This window comes from Ammospiza caudacuta, chromosome 3 (genome assembly GCF_027887145.1).
Source record: "Ammospiza caudacuta isolate bAmmCau1 chromosome 3, bAmmCau1.pri, whole genome shotgun sequence".
Classification (NCBI taxonomy): domain Eukaryota; kingdom Metazoa; phylum Chordata; class Aves; order Passeriformes; family Passerellidae; genus Ammospiza; species Ammospiza caudacuta.
In genome coordinates this window covers 15,653,511-15,678,522 of record NC_080595.1, presented here as the reverse complement: position 1 = coordinate 15,678,522, position 25,012 = coordinate 15,653,511, and the positions used below count along the sequence as shown (strand labels likewise).

The 25,012-nt window shown below is 40.0% G+C and overlaps 1 protein-coding gene across 2 annotated transcripts; it reads right to left on the bottom strand.

The window, feature by feature from the left end:
- Nucleotides 1–514: 514 nt before the first annotated feature.
- On the bottom strand, nt 515–23,477 carry ACTR2 (actin related protein 2). Of its 2 annotated transcripts, XM_058802776.1 has the most exons (10): nt 23,319–23,477; nt 17,634–17,744; nt 14,790–14,804; nt 12,610–12,825; nt 8,968–9,040; nt 6,992–7,128; nt 6,057–6,206; nt 5,217–5,362; nt 4,713–4,845; nt 515–3,571 (listed from the first exon to the last, which is right to left on the bottom strand). In XM_058802776.1, the coding sequence occupies exons 1-10, from the start codon at nt 23,364–23,366 to the stop codon at nt 3,401–3,403; spliced, it is 1,200 nt and encodes a 399-aa protein (XP_058658759.1). In that variant the 5' UTR covers nt 23,367–23,477; the 3' UTR covers nt 515–3,400. The 2 variants fall into 2 exon arrangements, with proteins under 2 accessions (XP_058658759.1, XP_058658760.1); XM_058802777.1 differs by lacking the exon at nt 14,790–14,804.
- Nucleotides 23,478–25,012: the final 1,535 nt, after the last annotated feature.

Here is a 25,012-nt window from a genome sequence, read left to right as displayed (position 1 = left end):
AAAAGCTGGTTGAGTCCATTTCAAAAGCCAAATAAATGCACCATGAGTGGTGGACCAGTCACTAATCCACCCAAGTCCTTCTAAACACAAAAGGTCAACACCACGTGCACTTTTTCTATCAGGTAAAATCAAGGATGCAGGTGAAATAGCACATGAAGTCATAATGCCAAGGAGACTTTCCTAAACAGGGCATGATTATATGGCTTCTGAGCTTAGCCAAGGATGCTGAGGTCAATACAAGTTGAGGGCCCTTCCCACTTTGCAGTATGGAGGTTGAACTAGAAAAGGATTCCTGTCCAAGGATAAGGATTCTTCCTCTTTTTAAAGAAAAGGATGGAGGGAGTGGAGTATTGGCTAAAGGATGGAGTATGACAGCAATCAGTAGACAATGTGTTATTTTGTCATGTCAGATTTCCTCAGCAAAAGCAGCTCATGATGGTTTTGTGATGGAAGTTAAGTTAGAGAAAAACTGACAGAACTGTGATTTCCCAAAGGAAACAAAGCAAACATAATCTACTTTGAAAAAAATCTGATTTTATTTTTGTATTGAAAAGACCTGTCAATTTAAATAGATGTTTATTTCCATTCATGGTCTCAACCAGTGTTGTGTGTTAACATTATTCAGAACTGTATAAAAAGCCATCTGTGTTACATTGGTTAACATCCTAGAACACTGGGGGAGGGTTTGAAGCAGCTTAACATTAAAAATAGGATGTTCTCAAAAAACTTACAACTGATGCGGCATCTTCTATTCTAATTTTAAAGGAGCTAAAGCATTTTGCAAATACAATTCAAGTTATTTGGTCTTCAAAAAAACTTTAAAACCAGATTGCTTTCATAGCAGTATTGAAGCTGTCAGCTGAGAGAACACACACACAACACTTCTGTGTGTGCAAACACATACATGGAGAACCACACTGAACACAACTGGAACACCCCATTCAGTATTTGGATTACAAATGTGTTCCTCTGAATCCATGATCACAGTTAATTTAAAATGCTAGTTTCTTTTTTTAATATATACATGGTTTCCATGGAAACCCAAGATTCTGCACAATCAACTGACATTTATTACTCATGGTGCTGTGAAGTTCTCTAGTGAAGGGGCCAAATTCCAAAACCTTTACTCAAACATGCACATACCTCACTGAAGCCAGTGGTCAGGGGAGAAGATGGTTTAGAAAAGGGGTTGCAGGGTCAAGATCTAGATTTGAAAAACCACATGACAGATTGTCATTTAAAAAAAGTTTTTAAGTCATTCTTTGGTTTATTTCCATGATTCCCAACACTGTCTGAAAAGCCCAGAGACAGTCACATGAGAAATCATAGCTCTAAAGCAAGCCCACAGCATTTTTAAGTCTTGTGTATTAAATGTTTAGAAGACTACAGGAATTCAGAGTACCCCTTACATTCATGTCCCCAAAAATCTAGTAACTGCTTAAGTGCATGCACTGAGGCACGACCGGCATGCCTGGAAATTCGCATTGTTCAAGTTAAGAGCAAATATAGCTGCGAAAAACCCCACCCACCTATAATTAAATGGTCATCACTAGCAATGCTATAGTGACTGTCTTGTTATTAAAGAAATGCAGACATGGGTTCTGCCCCTTTGGCTCACTCGGCCAAAGGAAGCTGTCTGCTCAATTTAGAAAGGAAGCACATTTTAGGAGTCCAAGGGAGTTTAATATTTCCATTTAATATTTCCAATAATTGACCGTTTCTGGGGTCAATTATTAATGTAAAGATGTAGACAAATGGCAAGTATATGAAAGCATCTCTCATACATTCCAAGGTTTGGAAGTCAAGAGCAGATCTTGACTTCCTTATCCTTAAATGTTATGGTAGGCTTCAAAAACCAGTAAGAAGTAATATAATATTTCTATGGAAAGCAAAGTAGAACTAAGTCTAGCTAGCATTTGTATGCAAGCAGTTTTTGCTATGCTTAATGTAAGGCAGATTTTATTGCAACAATAGTTACCAGTCTGCTATAGGAAAAAAACACAGGCAACTATACTCAAAGAAGGTGGCTGATAATTATTAGTGACAACTTCTATTTTTTAGAACAACTCAGCTTTAATGTACTTTCTGGAAACAGCATTTTCATCACTGGTTTTCACTTCCTTCCCCATCCCATGTTAAGTATCAAAAATCAAGACTGGATAAAATGAATTGTGGCTATTTACCAACCAACATCTTCTATTCCAATATTATTCTTAACTGGAACAAATATAAGTCATTCTTTATAACCTACTGCCACTGGTTGTTTATAAATATCTGCTTGCTGCAATAAACATTGGTCATTGAAATATTCATTTGCAGTAACTACTTGGCACTAGGTTAATATACTTGTAAAGTTTAATGGAAGTGCTTCTGATGTACATACAAGCACTTAAAACATCAGACTTTTTAAAACTTAGTTCTGGGGCTTTAAATATTTATAGTTACAGTTTTCACAAGCATTTCTGAAAGTATTAAATCTGTTCAATAAGTTCAGAGTCTCCTGTCTCAGCATATCTAAGTTTCTTCAACAATTACAGAATAGCTAATTTAACATTCTTGCTTCCTATGCTGAGACAACATGATACCAAAATTTAGTTATAAAAAGAGGCATTTTTGGTCAGGCTGACCCCCCCATCTGTCCCTTAACAAAAAGAAACACAGCTCAAACCTGTCTCCTCTCTCCAGAAAAAAGACACCTAAGGCCACAAATGTACACTTGCCAGAACATCAGGTGTTGCTCCATTTGTGGCAACTGTACATTCATTCCCACGTAGAGAAATACAGTCTGAAGGCCCCACCACCACCTTGAAGGATGAACCATCTCAGAAGTCTGTTTAGGCAGCAGTGCATATGAAACCACATTACATCAAAACAGTGTGTTAAAGTCATTCCAGCTACTTCAACTAGTTTTTAACAATGTTTAATCAAAATTCCTAGTTGCAGGAAAGAAAAAACCCCCAAACTTAATGTAGAGAGAGGCATAAAGATGCAAAGATAACCACCACAATGATCCAATAGCAAAAACTCCTGTTTAAAGGTTTTCTTATGCTAAAAAAGGCACACAACCCTTTGTGAACTAGAGACAAAAGCTAGCAGGACTAGAGCAATAAACCCAGAAGAAAAAGCCTACCAGAATTACCCAATTGCCTACTGGGAGGGAACAATGAAGTAGACAGGCTGCTCTTGCTCTGTTTTGTTTGCAGGGAAGTGGTCAAATCTAATAGTCAAATTTAGCCACATTAAGAAACATTTAACAAAAGCTACCCCAAGAAACCAGAACAAAACCTGACGTTTGGGTCAAAAGGCCACAGGCCCTTCCATAGCATGTAGCTGAGTGAGTTCAGAGATTGGCAATGAAAGAAAAAAGCTTTAGACATGTGATGGGAACAAGCTTTGGGATTTATCGAACAGTCACACCAAGCTTCTCCAGCACACGCACTCCCTTCTCTTGGTACTCTTGTCGGGTCATCCAGAAGTTGTCTTTGTCTTTCATGATGTCTGCTAGAACAGCACCCCCCAGAAACACCATGTGCTTCCGACGAGGGGGATCTTCAATTCGGATCTTAAATTTCTGAGAAGAAAAGAAATCATTACTAGGATTCTTGAAACAAAGCCTTGCAAAATAAAATTGGGCTTTCCACCACAACAATGAAGTGAAAATTGTCTAGTGAGAAAAATGCAACTAAAAAACTGAAATGCTAGCACGGGGCACTCTGCGAGCTTCTGGTTTGCACAGCTGAAGTATACTAATGACTCTGCATTGCAAATTACACACAGCTATTCACACTTGCCCAAAAATTGTACTTTCAGTATATCAACAAAAAGCCCAGGATTCAGAATACTGACAGAAAATTAGAGACCCAATTTCTGCATTTCAGGAACACTATTAAAAGTAAAATAATTCCTAATCTTTGATGGCTGAAATTATCAGAAGTAACAAGATCATCAAATCGCACATATTTTAGAATTATACCAATTTACACAATCTAAACCAGCTTAACTAATTAATATTCCCTTAACTTCTTCAGTGCTAAAGCTCTAACCTCAGGAGCTACAAAGAGAGTACAAAGCTATGACTGAAACACTGCCTCAGATGTAAAACATTCTGTTCAATTGAGTCATTCCACAGAAGACCTTCAGAGAACACTGTATTAAGAACCAGTGAAGTTCAATTCAGTTCACCATTAGAAACTCCACTCAAAGGAATTTTCAGTACAACACACTGTTACCTCTGTAACAAGTGTGGCTGTTGCCTGCTTATCACAGTAACAAAAGGAAAAGGGAAACTTACTCCACCTGAAAGTGTGTTAGAGCCCTAGCCTCTCTCACTCTTTTGAGTATTTCACTTGTAATATGAACCAAAATTTTCACAGACTTAAAAAAAAAAAAAATTTTTTTTACTCAATGACAACTTGAAGGCACAGAAACTCCTTAGCTTTGTTTAACCAACATTACAATATGTGTCCTGGTATTTCTCAGCCTATTTTACCCAAGACTTCGGGAATTACCGGCTACTAGCCGGGTCTAGAAGGTAACTTTACTGCAAGTATGCACCAAGCAAAGGCAGGAGTGTGAGGAAGGAGGGGCAGCGATTTCGCAAGCTGCAGGGAGGGCCGCCCGCAGCCTCCGTCATTTCTGGCCCCCCGGTTCCCCCTAGCGGGGACTCGGGGAAGCCTCTGCGCCCCCGGCCGCAGCAGCCGCCCCATACCCACCGAGAGCTTCTCCACGTCCCCTTTCAGAACTCGCTCCAGGTAGAGCTGCTTCAGTTCCCGCTCCAGTCGTGAAGGCAGCCCAGGGTACATGGTGGACCCTCCAGACAGCACAATGTGCTTGTAGAATTCAGACCTGACCCAAAAAATACATTTTTTGTAGTGCTGAACACTTTGCTCTGTACCTGTAAAGGTACCTGTACACACAGGGGAGTAAACACAAATCTAAAAAACAGACACTATGCAAAGACAGACTGCACAATTTCAGCAGACTTGCTCATGGAAATAAAAAAAAAAGTGCTTTCAAGATTTTATCTTTGCTCATTCTTACTGAAATAGTTTCCAGCAACTGGTTAAGCTCCAGAAGCTTAGCCTGAGCCCCATTCCCAGCATACACCCTTCTCCCAGGAACACACATTAGTGTCTAAAGCAAAAGATGTTACTCTGAAGACAGCTCCTGTGCCACCCCTGCACCCAGACAAAGGATTCTAAATGTTCTGCTCATACCTGGTATCAATGTCAGCAGCCTGGATGGTGTTGAACAGCAACTCAGCCACACCAACCCCTTCGACATTGATTAAGTGAGGCTGGAAGAGAGCCTCCGGTGCCTCAAACCGTTCTCCACCAACTTTGATAATCCTGCCATCTGGGAGCTAGGGAAGAAACAACACCATTGAAAAGACTACTTTTAGCCACTTGAATGCTAAAAAAAGCCAAGAGGAAATGACCTACATTGCTCCCAAATGTTTTAACACAGGAAATTGTTGATAATTGTCAGCACTGCAAGAAGTCATTCAGTAGTACTGAAAGAATACACAAATTCTTTAATCACTCTGCAATTCAGTTGGAGACATCAGGGACCAGATACATCAATACTGAGATACCAAATATTTCCTTGCAATACCAACTCCTAGTACCAATTTTAAAAATTATCTTACAAGCAAGAATAATAATTTTCTGCACATTTTCCCAACTGTGATCACAAAGTTTCAACTAAGAGCAAGTTCACCTTTCCTGACACCAGATATCAGTCTCATGTCTCAGCGCTGCATGGATGAAGCTGAAACAATTTCATATGCTAGAATAAGTCCACTTTCTCTACAAATTCCTGTACTATAATATTAAAACTTCAAAGATCTACAATGACAAAAGTGAGTACAAAGATTTACAGACAATTTGAAAAGAAAAAAGCCGGTAGAAGACTTTCCCAGAACAAATTAATTTGATTCTACAAGCCGAGAGGTGAGCGCTACTGCCAAGAAAAATTGTGAAGGAATGAAAGCTAAATGCTACCCAAATTTAAACCTAGGAAGTTTAGGACAAGGAGAGCTGTCTTGAGATACTCACCGTGTAGGATTCAACTAGAACTGTGGTCTCTAGTGCCAGCTTCTGCTCCTGCTCAATGTTGTATCCCACGTAACACAACTTCTCCTTGATCATGCGAACCGTCTCAAAGTCAGCAGAATGGTTGAAAGCGTAACCTCGCAGCAAGAGAAGCTGGAGGGAGCACAGCAGGTTAGCAGGAAATGAGAGGAACTCTAGATCTCTCAGAAGAGGGGTAACACATTTAGACACATATCTCTGTTCATCTCCCTTTTTTAGTGGCAAATTTGGGTATTAAGAGAAATCCGTCCCAGTGTATCCATTATCCCCCGAAAAGCAGCAGCATTACTCCAAATGGGAAATTTTCTTCATTACAATTATCAGCATAACCAGAACAAAGACAAATGAAGAAAACCCAAAATAATTCTTGTCTTTAGAACTTCACTTCAGAACATTCCTGTATTCCAGGTTAACCATAAGATTTGTCAATCTAAGATGTTGCTTATATTTAAAACTCCCAAACAAATGAATTGTCTATCAAACATGTTCTCTTATTGAATTATCAGGGAAGAATCACTACACTATTATCCACACTGCAAGGATGTCTTTCTGAAAACAGATGAGTAGAGCTGAGAAAATACAATTTAGCTTCCACTTTAGGTGAGAAAGCCAACTTTTGAGCTTTTCCTTCCCAAATATGGAACAAATTCCCTTCCTACAAGATTGCCACTAAGAAAATGTGATGTCTCTGAATAACATCAACATCATCACTGTGATTTAGATGAGGAAACACAGTAAGAATACAGGACTGAAGTAACACAGAGAAAACAGGAGTTCTTAATGTAATTAACATGAATAATCAAGGGAAAATACACAGTGGTTTCTTGCTGTCAAGGGATTTTGACCTGAACCACAGAGAGCATCACCTCAACCTTAAACCCTCTTCCCTCCCAGCTTACCTTAATGAGGTACCTGGTGATATCCCTCCCAGCAATATCTAACCGTCTCGTGAGGTGAGGGAGGGAGAAACCTTCATAAACTGGGCAAATGTGAGTCACACCATCTCCAGAGTCCACAACAACACCAGTCAACAAACCTGAAAGAATGGGGGCAAGCACAATTTTACTGCACTTTCATAAATAGAGCAGAACAGCAGCAAGTTTAAGATATGTTTTTCACTGTAAACTAATACAACCTTTCCTCCCTCAGTCATCAGTAGATATTAAACTTCAGGTTTTCATAGTAACAAATGCTTTCATACATTTTTTTAAAATTATTACTTTTACCTAGATGTTTAGAATTGTATCGCTCACAATTTTATGAGGCATTTTAGCATCTTTAAATTGCATTCTAATTAAAGGGAGTATCTATGTTCATTAAATGCTGATTGGGGCACAAATTCCTCCACAGATTCAGTTGTGTAGTCTTATATTCATTTCTGAAATATTAAGAAATTTAGAGATATTCAAGCCACAAGTTTACCTTGTTAAACTCTTAGGACTTGTTGATTTTTACTGGTATACAAAAAACCATATACTTTCATAAGGTAGAAAATATTTGGGCTATACAGCACATGCCTAATATTTCTTCACACAAGTGGCATTAGGCTGAAAGAGATCCACTTTCTTAGACTAAAAAAATCAACTCTCATGAAAAAAAGTTCACTACAAGCTATTAAATTCTAAGCTATACAAAGCAGATATCATGAACATGTAGAAACAGGAGTTTCTATACTTAAGAGGGCAAAAATCAATAATGGAAGTTGATCAGAAAACAGTTTTATAGTTTCTCATAAGCTACCAAAGCAAGAAACCATATTTTAAGGACAGACCTCAGAAGTGTGCACTAAAATGAGGCACATCTCTATAAAACTTTAGCCACTACTTTAATTTTTGAAGGAATATAAATAAGTAAGATGTTTTAAAGAGCTTTTAAAAAAAATTTCCAAAAGCAAATGTTTGATTTATATGCCCCTTGATTTTTGTCTTAGAAGGTCTTCAGCTTTGTTTTAGATGATAGTATGTAGAAACTCTGCAGACTGCTCAAAGTTGTCTCACATTCTGTTATTCACGAAGCAATTGAGCACTACACAGTGAGGTACATGTACAATTACAGCAGAATTTAAGACTGTAGATGTCAGATATTTAAATAGTTGTAAGGAATCAAACCAAAGAAAACCAAGGAGGAAAAAAGGTAATAACACAGACTGCAGCAAATAAAATTACTATTCAGGTTTGCAAAAGTGGTTTTGGTTCAAGTAATTATATTGACTTGCATGGCAGAGCCACCCTTGCAGTACCCCACTGCTTTTGGTCCTGCACAGTGACACGTTAATGGACATGGATATTTGTGTCCTGCTATGTGACAGCTCAACACACCAAGTCACCAACAAACAGATCCAAGGAGTCATGGTATTAGAACTGATGTGCTTGAGTAACTTCATAGAATCCTAGATGGACTGAACTTGATGGTAGAATTTCCATTTAATTCAGTCAATCCATAATTTTCTGCTCAGGCTAAGCATCATTTCAATTTAGTTTATCTACAGCAAAAGACTCAACTTCCCCTCCCCCCCGAAAATAGTGTAGAAGTCATATGATCACCTCTTTGAAATTACTCTCTTACTCATGGTAAAAAGTTCTTCCTTTTTCAGAAAACTCAAAGTAAGCCATTAAGACTTGATGGCAAAGGCAAAATAATTACACCCTGAAAGAGTAAGAGTTTTGAGGAACACGGTTTTTTGCATTTATCCATGAAAATAACACCAACAGTGGTATCTAACAGTAGTTCCTCACAACAAAAAGCAAGCTGTCAGTCAGAGCCAAGCTTCCTTAGAGAACAGCATGGAATTAAGCCCAAGACACAGTGATGCCATGTTTGTACTTTGCCTCAGCAACACTGGAAACTAAAGAAATTTTAGGTTGATTTTGCCTACCTTGAGCATACAGAGTAAGAACAGCCTGGATGGCTACATACACCCCAGAAAACTGGTACGTCTCAAACATAACCTGTAAGATGAAGGCAAAAGTCAGCTTCCAAAACAGGCCAAATACCTCAAAGAAATTTCACTGGTGTTTGAAAACTGTATTTCTAGAATTTTGCATTTTTACTAATCAAAAACACTTCCCAAGAATTTTCATCACACAAGATTCCACAGGAACATTAGAAACCTATGTGCTTTGGGACAGTAAGAAGTACATTCAGTTCTGTATCTTACCTGTTCACACCAGACAAGCCAGGTGAGATATTCCACATCCATTAAGCAACAAAAGCAAACACAAGAAACCCACACATCAATTTTTGCAGCTTTACACAAATTTTTACTTTTCCAAAGTGCTTAATGAGTGGGAGGCAGTACTTGTAGACCAGCCAAGCAGCTCATTACTGAAGTGTGACTGGGGAATAAAATGTTTAAGATGTATGCTTTAAAACAAAGTTCAGGCATTTTTCATTCCTCATATTAAGCCATAGACTTTATACAACTGCACACTATGTCAAATAAAGACCAGACTCCTTCATATCTTAATCTAGAATGAGCCCAGTATCACAGGTTGCTCTCTGGATCTGGATCACTTTCTTCCCTTCTTTAAAGGGCAACCAATTACAAACTTTTAAATTTAGTGTAAAATCCACTACAGAGAGAAGACTGCAGGTTTGCAGATTTCATACTGAAACAGGAAAAGTAACTCCTTGTCTTGTGAACTAGGTTTCCCTAATCACTAACTAGTTTCAGTTAAGAAGCAGAACAAGATTAAAGGATGTAGAGTTTATAGGATCTTGTCTTCTTCCTAAACACAAGAAAAGGCCAAGTAAACAAATCATGCTGTACAGCAGTTTTCCCCTCAATAAGCTTTACCAGGAAAAATGGATGAACTCTGATTATTCCAACAAATACAGCTTTGCTTTTGCTACCCTGCAGCCTTCAGAACCCTTCTGCAACTTCTAGGGTTAGAAACAGATTCAATCCTAAGTGCTCCCACAGTTCAAGTAAAAGATATCTAAATATTTTTGAAGAAAAAAGCTGATGCCTGACAATTTTAGAATTCTGAACTATTTAAAGAACCTCCTTCATTAGAACAGTGTGAAAAAGAACAGAAAGGGAACAGCTGAAAGGGCAGCAACTCAAAATAGAACCCCTTTGAGTAGTCATTGTCTAAACCCAACACTATTCCAATGAATACTTTCAAACAACCTGAGTGCTTATTAAATCAAAAAATAATGTAAGAAAAATCTAAACTATCACCTTCATACAGCAAAATCAATATTCAAATGGCACTAGTTACTGCCTTCACATGTACCAAACCCTAAAGGCTTCTACAAAACCTTTCATAACCTTTGGGAGTGTTGTCATTCTTTCAAGAAAAAAAGAAATGGATTCTCCTCTGCATTACTTTATTTGACATGGAACGTGCCTTGACACAGGGCTTTTATGTTAACAAATCTTGAGATATAAATACTGAGCAATATGTTTCCCTGAAAAGATTCTTCTTCACATAACAGCAGATTTTTGATTCTATGTTCTAACTGGGTACAGAAAGAATTAAAAACTGGGAAAAATATAAGAAATCCTAGGTTGATTTAAATGGAAGTGACTCTGCAGTGAAGCATCTCTGCAGCTTCTTGATTTGCCACTACAGTCTGGCTGCTTCTGAGGGTGTTACACAATGAGAATGCAGCAGATGAAGACAAACAGTAAACACCCCATTAAGCTGAGGAGCAATCCTGGTCTTTTAAGTGCTATGAAAGGAAAAGACTTTTTAAACATACAGCTGTATAGCTGACATGTGAACACTTGCTGCCTTACTATTGCAGGTGGGCCTGACAAAGTGATGGAATGAGGAGAGAGAATTACTGGAAACAGAATGAAGGACAGCATATATAATTATCTATCATCTTTGTATGGTCCAGATGATTAAGCTTTTCTTCTAAAACACTACTGCACTGTATCCCAAAATGCAGAGACATTATTACATTTACTGCAGGCTTTAGGAAGTATCTTCATTCAGTCCTCTGCCTCATACCGGGCTCACCTCCCTGGAAAGGAGGAGGCTATATCAAAAATGGAAGGAGCATACATTGCAGTTAAACTAAATATTCTAAGTTCTCATAACCTTGTGCTCCATTACAAACATTAGTAGAAACAATGAGCTTCTGTGTAACTCAAATTTAAATTTACAAAAATGGATTCTAGTTCTCACTAATCTTCTGCAACATGATCTTTCAATGTTATTCTTGCAACTTGCAAGGTTAAGTATCTATGGTCTCTGGGGTAGTGTTAAACAGGCAAATGGAGCAATGCAAATATTCCATCACAATTCAGAGGCCGTACTAGACTCTTGGATTTTTGGTATAAAATTATTTGGCACAAGAATAACTAAAATCTATCCTTTTGTATTTACCAGGAAAACAGAAACAAGAACACTACTGTTGACAACTAAAAAGCAAAGAATCCTGGGCAGGAAATAGAGCCATTCCAGCTCCATGGAGGCCACCCAGAATAACCTGCTCTGCCTATACACCACAGCTGGCTGATATACAGTGCATGATATTACTAGTGTTGCATTACCTGATACTTAGGTCACAGGACCTTAATGTCCACAATTGCTAAAAAAAATGCTGAATTTAGATTGCACAGTCTGATTTATTTTTCACTTAAGTTTTCCCAACTTTGCTAGACTTCATTTGCTCCCTGGTCACTGAAAGAAAGGATTAGTGCACACGTATTCACTGCCAAGTTGTGGAAAGCACTACTGTAGCTGTGACATCAAAAGGATTTCAAAGAAAGGTGCTAATAAATGTAAATTCTTAACAGACTAAGGAATGATTTTGGGAAATATATATACAGAAGTTTTGATATTCAAACTTATATGAACTGAAAATACCTATGATGCTTACGAGAAAAAAAATCAACAAAACAGAAAACTAAACATTCTGTTCTCATCAAACATTATTGCTCTTCAAGCCTGAGTCTTTATCACAGGTAGGGCACCTAAACAATATATATCTGACAACCTACATTGAATACAAAGCTCAGCTAGAGCTTAGATCACCCAGGGCAGCACTCTGAGCTTGAGGATGCAAGAACCAGGCTTTCCTTCTTAGAAGGCTTTCATTGATAATCCCTTGCACTAATTAAAGATTAGTGCATTGGCTGTCATCACACCTTCGTCTCAACCACCTCCAACAACACTGCTCCATCTGGTAAGCATCATCTAGCTCCAATCTCCTCTGCATTACTGGCTTATACAAGTCCAAGTCATTTAAAGTAATTAACATTCATCCAACAGCTAGTAATCAACGTATCCTGGGTATGTGAAGACAGACATGTATTTCCAATTCTGTGTTTAATGCTGCTATTAATGCTTGAGACAAGAAGCCTGCTTACAGCTTGTGAATGAGATCAGCTGGTTTGAATTTAAGCACAGTAGCATTCATGCCTATGGCTGAGAACGGGTTTTGGTTAGAGAACAGAACTGCTTTGCTTCAGACAGTCACTGCGTGTGGCTGGAACAAGGAATCTCTTAGCAGTGCTCCAATGTATATCAGCTGTGTATCAGCTCCTACTAGACACACATACCTCCACAATCTTCTCCCTATTTTTAGTCGGATTCATGGGCGGCTCTGTGAGTAGTATTTTACAATTTTTTGTGTCAATATTAAGTTTTTCTGGACCAAAAGTGTAATCCCAAAGGTGCTTCATATCATCCCAGTTTCGAACGATGCCATTCTCCATCGGATAATTCACTTCCAGCATCGATCGTAGTTCACTGGCTTCATCACCAACCATCAGATCCTGTAAAATTTTAACACAAAAACATGTCAGTGTTTACAAAACACCAAACTCCTCATGAATGACAGTGAACTGCTTCAGCCTGTGTCCAATGTGCTCTTAAACAATGCCCACATTTTTTAATCACTTGCAGGCACTTAGGAGAGAAGTAGAATATATTTCATGTAATATTTAAATTTGGCTCTTACCCATCCCACAGCTTTTCCAAAATAAACATTACTAATTTGATTTTTTTCAATTAACCAATAAACCTTGTTAGAGCTAGAGACTACAAAGACTTAAGTATAGGTGTTTCTCCACTGACACCTTCAAAATTATTTTACCAAATAGTAATTTCTAAGAGCCGAGATGCAAAACAGCACATAAGGGTAGTAGGTGGGATTGGCAGAATATTTTTCCATGCATGTTGCAAATTTCTGTGCACAATACCAAAAAAGGAATAATGAGTGGTGAATAAGCATACCGAACAGGAGCAAAAGCAAATAAGAGATTATAAATTCCACACCAGACATTAAAAGAAACAATGGTTTACATATTGCCTGTGTCAATAGGGTGTGAAGAGACACATCTGAATATAAAATATAACCTCATCTGTTCCTTGCCAGAAGTCCCAAGCCAGAAACCCCAGAAATGCATTCTTGCACAAACACAACCAACTAATGCAATTTGTATAGTCATTTCACACTGATTAAGCAATCTGTTTATTAACGTTAGTTAGGCAAACGCTGCACATTCAAATTAGTAGCATCACATCTCCTTTCCCACGTATTTCCCACAGGAAGTATGCACAGTTACATCTTATCTTTGCTCCTCATTATATCCCATACTTTTCTAAAGAAGCCTGAACTGACTCACTTGTACTTAGGCTGTAAAATCATATTTCTAGGTACCATGAGTTCTGTAGTTCTGTGTCAATAATATTAATTGGGAAAAAAAAAAAAAAAGCCAGCCGCTTCATCCAACCATATGCCACGACAGTTTGCAGTTGCTGTGGCACAGTGGAAGTGAGGGTTATACTATTCAGTGCCAGGGGAAAAAAAAGATGCACAAGAAAAAATCTGGCATGTGGTTTATAATGCCCATTTTAGAAGTAACCTAAGCAGTTGCTGTTGACTATATAAAAAGGAAGCGAATTGAAAATAGTTTAAGTGAAACCATTCCTCTTTCATCCCCTCTCCCTGACAAGGTGTTTTATTTGTGTCAAGACTCCAACACTCTCAATCCAAAGCACTCTGGTGAAATCATACTATGAGAACTCCACCATGTAGCCACATTACTCATGAGAATTTAAGACAACACAAACTCCACCAGTTAGAAGAATCAGAAATCAGAAGCCTTTTTTGTGCACTGCTCTTTGAGGCTCCAAGCTGCCCAAGAGGACACAGCCCAGGAAAAGCCGCTATTCAAAGGTGCAAAGCGAAAGTTGCACAAAACTTTCACATCCTTTCAAAACAAAGCTAAAGGGCAGAACAATTGTTCTCTCTTGAGAACATCAGCACTAGCACACTAACAAACACGTACACTTGGCAGTTGAAGAGCAAGAAGGACAACACAACCAAATTTGCAGACAGGAATCAGTATCGTGGCATCCACTATTTCCACCACTTCAGTACTCAGTAATATCTGTCTAACTGAAATCTGAACATTTCTTCAAACTCTTGGTTTGTTAGGTTAAATAGAGCAATTTCTACTGTTAAAGATGCTGAGTTCACGTTGATCTTCCAATGTTATTCTTGCATCTTGCAAAACTTCACGTTATATAGCATTTAAAAGCAATACATAAAATATTCTCATTAATTAGTTGCCAGTAAACCAAAGCAATGAACAATGTCCAAAATAAGTATGTATTCAAATGTAAAATGTAAGACAAGACAAAACAATGAATAGCATTTAAAAAATAACATAACAGCTACTAGGTCTCATCAAGCAAAAATGGTAAACAAAAAGCACAGGGGCACCTCACTTACCATCATTTTGTTATTCTACTTCAACAGGTCAAGAAAGGTGAAGAAAAGGTAGAAGCAAGAAAGTCAGAAAAGGCCTAAATGAAATTCTCAAATTATTTTAAGTACACAGTAGAATTAGGCTGAAAAGAGATGCATGTACAGCAGGAAATTATCTGAGTTAGTTTAGTTAGGGCCAAACTAACAAGACATCAGATTAAACTGTCTCTTTAAAGGAAGCTATTGCTACATGTCAGTGGCAAGTCATGTTTAGGCTTCCTAGACTGCAAGCAAGAACAGTGTATGTGCCTATCTCTCATAAATAGGAATCTCTGTATAAATATTCTGTAACAGTGGAGTGTTACCCTGGGCTAGGTGTATATCTGAACTAGACAAGACTCTGCACAGGACAATTGACTAGCTCTGACAATTGCTAAATTTAAATTTTATTTTAGAAATCCACTTAATATATTCAAGAACTGAAAACTACTCCTTAGTACTGACTTATTAATACCCCCCAAACCTGCTGCAGACTAGTAAGTCAGGAAAAGCCCAGAGCAATATCTATGCTTCTGGATTTAGCTGCAATTTTAAGCAAAATAATCCCAGTAATGAATGAATTCCTGAGTAGGAAAAAAAGCTATATCCCTGCTGCTAGCTGAAATGAGAATCCATAAGGAAAATGTGGTCAAAGCAACTTGAAATTGGTAACTTGATGGATGATAACCACTGTTTTGATCAGCTTCCAGGCTCCTTTCACTGCATTTCTGAATTCCACAGGAGTGTAGTTTTCCTCAATAGTTTTGAAAAGTTAAACTGAAAATCTCCTTGCCAGCTTCCCTTACTCAGTTTTAAACTTATCCCAGAAGAACTCACAGTGTATGCATGGAATTAAATTTTGGCATAAAACTCATCTGCTAAAATACATTTTTTTATGAAATCTGCAAGATTCTCATGAGGAAAAGCAGCACTCACACTTATCAAGTCTTTCTACTGTATTATCCTACTGGGATACCCAAAGTGCCTGTGGCAGAGATTTCTCCTCTTGATACACTGCCTCCTTAAGAAAGGGTTACAAGCTGTTAGGCAAATCATATAAAACTACCAGAAACAATCTAGACACCGTTTATACTCTTTGAAATACACCCACATGATCTGTGCTCAAGCAGAAGACCAGCAATGCATGCAAAATGATTGTTTAAGGTTCTTTTGCTGATCTCATAGCAATTACCAACTTCTACATCCTATCTTTTCAATGCACCACTGTTATCTGTAACAATATTAAATGATCAGATAATCAGAGGATACCAAAACTGATGGGGCAGGCTGTATTGAATCAGCTAGAAAGAGAACATGACTTCAACAGTGAGATTTCATGCAAGAAAATTCTGGGGGGAGTTTAGACTCAAATCACTGCATAATTTTATAAAACTTTAACAGGACCTCCTTTAAGGAGACTCCTCACATTAAGTTCACGAAGATACCCAAAGAAATACCTCTCCCCAAATCTTACTAGAGAAAGGATTGTTTTCTGTCTCCTTACAAAAAATCCTCTTTATTGTGAAAGGGAAAGATGTCTATCCTCTAAAACAGTAAAACAAACTGTCCTAGCTGATACAAGGTAAAACACTATTGAGATAGTAACGAGACAAACCCACAATCACATTTTGGGAAGCTCTAGCATCTTTCAGCCTTTTGACTTCCTTGTATGGCCTTCTGCTGATACTACAACCATTTCACAGGCAGAAGCAGAAACCCAACAACTCAAGTTCCCCTTGTCAACAACAGGGTTCTGAAAATAAGGAACAAGACCGGACTGATTTTTTTTCCTCTTCCTAAACTGCTGCTCAGACGAATACGGAAGGGAAAATTGAAATCCTGTTATGTGTGGCGCTACCTAACCTTCACTGGCCTAAGTGGGCACTTCTACAGTTCTGCATTGCCTCCTGCTTCTCCCTAACTCTTCTCTCCTAACTGGAGCTTGCACCATGGTCTAGTAAGGCTGTCATTACTTTACCTGACCAAAAAATCCCTCTTTTTCAGCTGGATCAACTCACAACACGCCTGCACAAGCAGCATGACCAGCACAAGGTGAGAATTGTGTGGCTAGAAGCAAGAAGGGAGGATGTGACCACAGCAGGGCCAAGACATTTACCAAAGCCTATATAGCAGAAGCAACTAATAACATTTGAAGTGTTACTCTCTAATTACAAAATAAGTGAAAAATTATAGCTCCCTGGACATTAGAAAATGAATTCTCCAACAGTGGTTCTCTCCTCATGCCTTGGAATAATGCCCCAAGACAAAGCAGCCTGAACAGAGCCTCTCCATCTCTAACTGGTGTGGAGCACCTACATCCATCAACAGCAAAAAGAAAACAAAAACCATAGAAACAATGAAACGCAAACACAGCCAAGGTTAAACATCTCATACAAGATCACAGATGATCAACTCTGAGTAGAAAGCAAACCATACAGAAAAACCAGGAAGCTCCAGCAGTTCTTCAGCACTGTCTTAAAATCCCACACGATAGCTTGGTGACAGTCAGTCACTTCTGTCTGATTTCTGCCTTCTGATCTTGACACCATTTTCATTACTGGCATTTGAAGCCCCTTTTTGCCCAGAACCACTCAAGCCCTACCTGCTGCCTCCTCAGGTGCACTATCTGAAGGCCTCCAATGCTTTAGAGCACCCTCTTCTTAACTTTGTAGTTTGTGACAGGCTAAAATCCAATACAGAAATGAGTCAAGAGATACTGAAACAGCATAAAAGGGAGTTAAGGAAAAAACATTTCCAAACAGTACACAAGTCAAAAGCTGCCCTACATATTTTTATCTGTCAGAAAGAAATAACAATAAAAAAATTTACCTTGATTTCAATGTTTCCTACTTTAGCAGTTGATCTTATAATGGGTCTGCCAACCAAAGCTGGAAAAATGTGCTCAGGAAAATTCGAGCCTGCATAGCCACATTTCACAAACTGAAAAGGAAGAAATAATTTTATTAGAATATGCATTATTTTTGTTTACAAATAGAAACCTGGTTTGGGGTAAAAAATTAGAAGTCCAAATTTAAGAGCATGTACCCCGCTGGAACCAAATGAATTTATACTTTCAAATCAATTTTACACATTTTAGACAATGCATATATTTTTAAAACAGAGTAAAAGTATTTTCCAGAATGTTTTCTGAATCAAGACTACCAGATTTTTGAGAAACAGTTTAAAATGAATACATTGCAAGGTGTAAAAGAGTCCAGTGTCTGAATTTGGATTTCCTGCCACTCTATTAAAAAAGTCCTCTAGCAACCTGAAATCTGTAATTTTGTAATGGATCACCTTATAATGAGTACCCAATGAAACCTAATTAAATCACCTCTCCAATTAGAACACATGGTAGCATAATGAATTACACAGCAGAAAAAGCCCCAAAAGCTTGTAAATTCAAGTTTTATACTCTTGTAAAAAGTGCTCAAATGTGAACTAGTAATTCAGACAGATTTCTCAATTTTCATAATTTTAAGCTTTCCTTTAAGGATAAAGTCTGCTGCAAGCACTTCTAAAACCAACAGCACAACCAAAACCTCAGATGATGGCAGTTCACACCAAACAGGATAAAAAGAGTGTTTATTACCCAAATATATACAAAAGGAAGCTTTATATCACTGGGTTCCAAGACAGTATACACACTAAGAAAACAATGACAATTTACTGAACAATAAAAAAATACATAGTCACTAGAGGAAGTTCAGCTGTAAAATGTGAACTTTAAATGTGCCAGCAAGACATTTCGTTCATAGGGATCAGCAAGTTGTGCTCTTCAGCTCTCCTATTTTGATAGGGCACTTCCATGTATCATACCCTACTGTTCTGCCTGCAGCTCATACAGAGAGCACTCCTGGTTTACTCTGATGCACAGTTTGCACACCAGGCTGTATTAACATGCCAGAACAAAAACATTTTTATCTGCAAAATGACCCAAGCACTGAGGTGCAGCAGCAGTAACCCAGCACCCCGGCATCCCTGGCGTTGGAGGGACCCTCCAGGAGCTGTGTGATCCAACACTGGGCTCAAACCAGTCACTGCTGAATTCTGAGCAGCTTGCTCAGAGCTTGGACCAGCTGGCTGCTGGGAACCTTTAAGAACAGGCAATTCACAGACTCCGTGGGACCCTGTCCCAAAATGTAATTATCCACCACAGGTTGTATTAAAAGCCATCTGCTAGAATTTTCCAAATATTCGCCGAGTTTTCTGAAGCAAGGTCTGAAGACTGCCACTGGAACAATTATCCCAGCAAAGAGCACAGCTAATTGCAGCTGAGAGGAATTCTGTCATTACACTAACGGTAACATGAAAAGTCACTTGTGCTGCTGCTCGTAATTATTCACCTTACTGCAGTAAAAAAGGGCACCTGTTGTGGAAAGAAATTTAGAGAGCTGGTTACAGACAAAACCAATAGATATTTTAATTAAAGCTAGGGTAATAGAGGGGAGAAAAAATTTAGGTTTTTTGACCCTAGTTTCTTTCACTCCTTCAGTGCTTGCCCTCCAAAGGCAGAGCTGTTTGGAATACCTGAAGAATGACACTGTGTACACAACTTATTTCACTCATTCTACTTCAAACCCAGAATACTATTAAAAGGCAAGTATTTATCAATTTTTTTGGTTATACTAAGGCCAAACCTGCCTAGGAGTTGCATAGATTTAATCTGTGCATTCAAAAATGCAATGCTGCTATGACAAAGCAAAGAGCAGCCACAAGCACTTCTGGATTGCATACTTGAATACACCAGTATATCAGAAGTAACAGGATAAGAAATATCTAAATAAATCTTTAAAACTTAAACTCCTGGAACACCCCCTCAAGAAGCTCCACTACTCAAATTTTTAAAACCCCTGTACTTATATAGCAACCCTGATGTATGCAAGCAAAACAACTACTGCACAAAAATCTGCACCTCTACTGGGCAACCTTTAAAACACCTCCCAGAATCACATACAACTACACTGACCTACAAACTGCTGACCTACAAAACCACAAAAATTCTTACTATTTGATATGAATAGCAACTTCCAGCCTCTTTTTGCACTAAGATCTTGATGCATCTTCCTGGGAAATTAACAAATTCTAGGTTTTAAAAACAGACTGTCATTTCTCCAACCAGCCTAAAACACAATCAAAACCAGATTTAATTGATGCAAACTACAGTGAGCGAGAATAAGCTTAGACACTGACAGTCTGTTTCCCACCTCTTCCTGGCCAGAACAGAGAGCCTTAAAAATTACATTTGACAAAGTTTGATGGACTCTGCCACAGATGGAAAGGACAGAATTTTAACTTGCCTTCAAATTTGAAATTTCTCCTTCCAGTCTACATAAAAATTTGGGGAAGATAAGAACAAGTGAGCCTTCTCTGTCAGCTTCCCCATCAATGGGGACATCCCCACTGCAGTATTCTCCCTGACAATATCCTGAATATTCAGTTGGTTCAGTTGGTTTGTGATCACCTAACATTGCCTATCATGGCTGAAGAAACAGGCTCAGTAAAACCACCCACAGGAATACGCACAGATCTGTACAATAACAGACTTTGGACTCTTAGATTTTTTTTTTTTGAAGGGGTAGAGCAAACATGAGATACCTCTCCCTCCGGTCCCTTACAGAAAATCCTTCAGAATCTTCAAGTAAATGTTATGAACTGCAATAATCTGGAGCAGCTTCTCTTTTTTAGGGTCCAACATTAAACACTCACTGTTCTGCCACTCTCAGTTTGAAACTCTCTAATTTAAGTACAGCACACTTGTTTCTCTTCCACCTCTTGCCACGCACACCCCTCAAACCAATTATTGAACAATTTCAGTACAATGCTCAGGTTTCCAACAGTAACACAAGCACTCCATGAATTTACCCATTTCTGCAAGAACTAATTCATCATTTGTTTTTGCACACATTTGCTATACATTCAGAATGTTCTAAGAACAGCTATTTAGCCTGCCTGTGTGCAAGACCATGTATGTAACAATTTTTACCATATATAGTTTCTTCTCCATTTCACTGTGGTTTATACTGAGTCTTTCACTTCCTACTGAGTCATCAAACACTAACAACTTGCATGTATAAGTGTTCTTTCAAACTAAAAGAATGAGGAAGCTTGCAAACAAGTCACGTGACTGGTTTTAAAATGAATACTAATATTCTTATCACATCTCTGTGTTTGATCCTTTCCACTGATACAACTCTCAAACAAAAACCCTAAATACAGTTACAGCAATTTTACAGGCCAATGAGTAACTTTCTGTTTGGCCTCTAACAATAAGAATCCACCTCTAACACTCCAGACCCTTGAGGTGCCATTGCCTGCCTCCCACACCACATGTTGCAAGAACTTCCTTCGAGTCACTCACCTCTTCCTCAAAGACAGGCTGCTGCCTATCATCAGAAGTCCTGCTGCAGCCTAACAAGAACAGTAAATTTCAAAGACAAGCCTAATCTTAAAAATTCACCTGATTTTTCCAAAAATATTCTCCATTTTTTATCTATAAGTGTTCTGATGCCTGTAAAGAGATTTCATTGCAATCATGCTTTTAAGTGTGAGATATTAGAAATAACTCTAAAATAAGACATCTCTTGTCACATAGGCAAAATATTATTACCAAAACACTGGTTTGACAATACAGAACTACTTGATATCTCTACATGTAATTGAGACTCAAAAGTTTTACTGAATGGAATTTTTGTCCAGCTTCGTTATCCCAATCCTCATCCAATTACCCCAAATCAGTGTGAACACTTTGAGCTGATGGATTTCACAATTACTTCTGACACCCTGCTCTCCCACCCAAGGAGCTCTGAGGCTCCCAGACACACAGTGCTCTGCCCAAAGGCTGAGACAGCCCAAAGCCACACCAGCTGAAGTGACACAGGCCCCTCCTCTGGCACCAGGAAGGCACCTTCCACTCCTGGGGTTATTTATATCCTGCTGCTCCAACTCACCGAGGGAAAACCCTAAGGATCCAAGATGTCTCTGGAACTCACAGCACACACAGACACCCAGGTTGTAAAGAAATGTGTGTGGCACACCCAGCTTGGGAAATCTGGTGGGAAAAATTGCTTTTACCCCGTGTCACACCTGAGACCAGCCAAGGCACAACACTGCTGTCACCACCAATACACTGAACATTTTACAACTCAGTCATTATTGCCATATAAAGGACCACACCAATGGATGAAGATCTGATTTTTTTTTTAATTTAGGCCTCCCAATAGGAATATTAAAGAATAAAAAAAAACAACAACAAAAAAAAACCCACAACAAAAAAACCCTCAAACTAAAAACAAAAAAATAAAGCAGCTTCCATATCCCTGTGTAACAAGAAAATGCTATGCTATCTCTTCTTCTTTCCTTTTTCTAAATGATAGAGCAAAAAGCGCCCAAAGGCTCTGAACTCTAGCTCTATTAAAGATAATTTTTGCTATATGAGGGTTAACAGACATCAAAACTGTCAAATCCCTGAACTGTCAAATATGATGTTCTTCTTCCTGAACTATTCTAACAATTTCAGATACTAATTGAAAAACCCTCAAATTTAGGACACTGAATCTCTAATAAAATAATCCTTTGTCCCAACTATTCTTTCCTAGGCTTATTAAAAAAATATTTATCAAAAGTATCTATATATAAGAAAACCCCTTGGTTTTTTTGGCGATTCAAGAGCTCTTAATGCACCACCAGTTAAGGTAACTCTCCACATAATATTGCTTTACTAGGGGAAACCCTAGACCACTAAAAAAAATTACCAAGGGGAAATATCCCCCGATAGCATCTGATCTCTTCCTGCTTTAAAATGGTATCTCTTTCACTTCCTGCCAAGGTGCCTCACAGCCTGACAAAAGGATGGGTTTGCCTGCACGCTGACGGAGGCCAGAAAAGGTGGAAAGGATAAGAAGAAAACCTTTCATTTTAAAAATGCCAATTTGGAGGTACGTGGCAGATTAGAGAGGTATTAAGGAAAGGACGATGCTCTATTTTGAACAGCAGCTGCCAAAAAGAAAAAATCAAAAAACCCCCACCAGAGCCCCCAAACATTTCTCTAAGCGAATAATCCTGCAGACACAGGACACATCCTAATTGCTCAGTGCAGAATGCGCTCATTCAGAATTTTAAAAAATCGGTATTTTTGTCTAAACGCGCGTTGCTCCATGGAGACCCGCTCAGGTCACGCAGAGAAACCAGGGTATTGACGGCACAACGAGAACGCGGCGGGGCCGGGGGCGGGCAGAGCAGCCGCAGCCCCGCACAGCGCCGGCCGTGCCCGCGGTTCGGGAGCACGGGCACACCCGCCCGAGGGCCGCCGGCCCCCCCCGCCCATTCATTCCGCGGGCCCGCCGGAGCGCCGGGATGGCGGCCGGGCCCGGCGGCGGCGGCAGGGCCGGGCGGGCGCGGCCCGCGGGCGGTGCCGGCAGGAAGCCGGGCCGGGTCCGGGGGCAGCCACCCGGCTTCCCCTTCCCCTCCGCCCCGGCAGCAGGGCGGGTCCCGGCGCCGCCCGCAGAGACTCACCCCGGTGCCGTTGTCGCACACGACCACCTTCCTGCCCAGCGTGTCCATCGCTGCGACACCGACACGGCTCCGCACCGGGACCGACACCGACCGCGCCACCGGCACCGCCCCGACCTCCGCCGGGCCCCCCGAGCGCGCCGCCCGCCGCGCGCGCACGCCGGAAGCCGTCAGCGCGCGCCGCCGCCCCGCCCGCCGCCGGCCCCGCCCCCGTTGCCATGGCGGCGGCAGCGGCTGAGGGGGGACACGGGCGGCAAAGCGGCCCCGAAACCGAGCCCCAAGGCGAACTCGGGGCGCCCCAAGGCTCCCGCGTCACCCCAGCCTGCCACGTCGGCTCTTCGTGTTCGTCTCCTACCCATGCCCAGGCGGGGACGGGTCGCCTGAGGGACGGCCCGCCTTCCCCCTCACGCCTTCCCCTCCCCACGGGGGTCTCCTCTCTCTCCTCGCACTGGCGAAATCAGGCAGCTCTTAAAAGCTGTTTGCCATGAATATTGTGTTATTCCATAGCTCGACAGCCCGGAGGAATTTCTCCTCCTCCCAGGAGGCCTTGCCCAGGTCTGCCTGGCGAACAGTGTGCATTTGTGTGATGGGTTCTGAATGAAGGAAAAGATAAGTGCGATCCCCTGGCTCCTATCTGGCAGACCAATATTTGTAAAGGATAAGCATGACCTCCTGCATTGTCTCTGGCAGCCCAATATTTGTTTATTTTGTTGCCCCAAATTCCACTGACTTCCACGAGAAGTCAGAACAACCCTCAGGTTTTTCCCTCCGTGCCCTGAACTGTGTGGGCCCATTATGAACAGCAGCCTGATACAATTGGGTATCACACAATATAACCACGAGGGGGCTTGTATAGTTAAGGGAGTTACATATTGTGTGGAAAATCACGCTGTGAAAGGCCAGTGTCTGCAAAGGAGACAGAGGAATCCTGCAAAAATCACCTTTATTTGAATAGAGAGAGCCCAGTGGGCCATACCCCTGTGGGGTTTCTCTTGACTTTTTGGAGGATGCATGTTGCCCTCCTCCTTTCCCCAGCTACAGCCTTCCCAAACCATCTTCTACATATTCCCCCTTGAACGTGTGTCCCTCCCTCGTTGTGCACTTCATGACCCTGGGTTGAGATGTTAATACTCATAAGTCTCTTAGGTCAGTGCATTTTTCCCTGAAGTTCAGAAGTTTCAGGGATTGCACAGCTTGATGTTGGTAAAAACCCCCACACCCATTCTTCCAGAACCTGGCAGCTCCTTTCACATTAAGTCTTTGGTAAACACTTGAAACCCATTTCTCCTGTCACATATGGATAGATGTATATGTTTATGGTTGTAATTTTTTTTCTACCTTTAATTTTTCAGAATAGTGAGAACAATGAGAAATTTTATAAATACCAGAATAAAGGCCATAATATTTGACTTTTTAAAACTTTAATCACATCCAGATATTGAGAATGAGGAAACAACAGAGTTGTCATACCTAGAAGGAGGAAGGGACTATGGAAACAAACATGGACTGATCCAGTGGCATGCAGCTGTGATGGAAGGACATCCTGGTCACTCTGCACAGCTTTACCTGCCTTTCTAATATACATCTGATTAATGATCTTCTTATAATCTGCTTTTCAGAGCATGGCATGGTTTACACTGCTGGTTGAAGCCAGATGCATAAAGCAATTTCCTTAAAAGCCTGCTCTTTGTCCATAA

Bases quoted from the DNA above. Each gene is read 5' to 3' on its own strand.
- ACTR2 (XM_058802776.1), bottom strand. From the start codon at position 23,366: ATGGACACGCTGGGCAGGAAGGTGGTCGTGTGCGACAACGGCACCGGG. The intron at 5,363-6,056 runs GTGAGTATCTCA...TTTCTTCCCTAG, and splicing joins TTCTAGTTGAATCCTACACG to CTCCCAGATGGCAGGATTAT. The intron at 3,572-4,712 runs GTGGGTATGGGG...TTTTCTTCTCAG, and splicing joins GGGACGTGGAGAAGCTCTCG to AAATTTAAGATCCGAATTGA.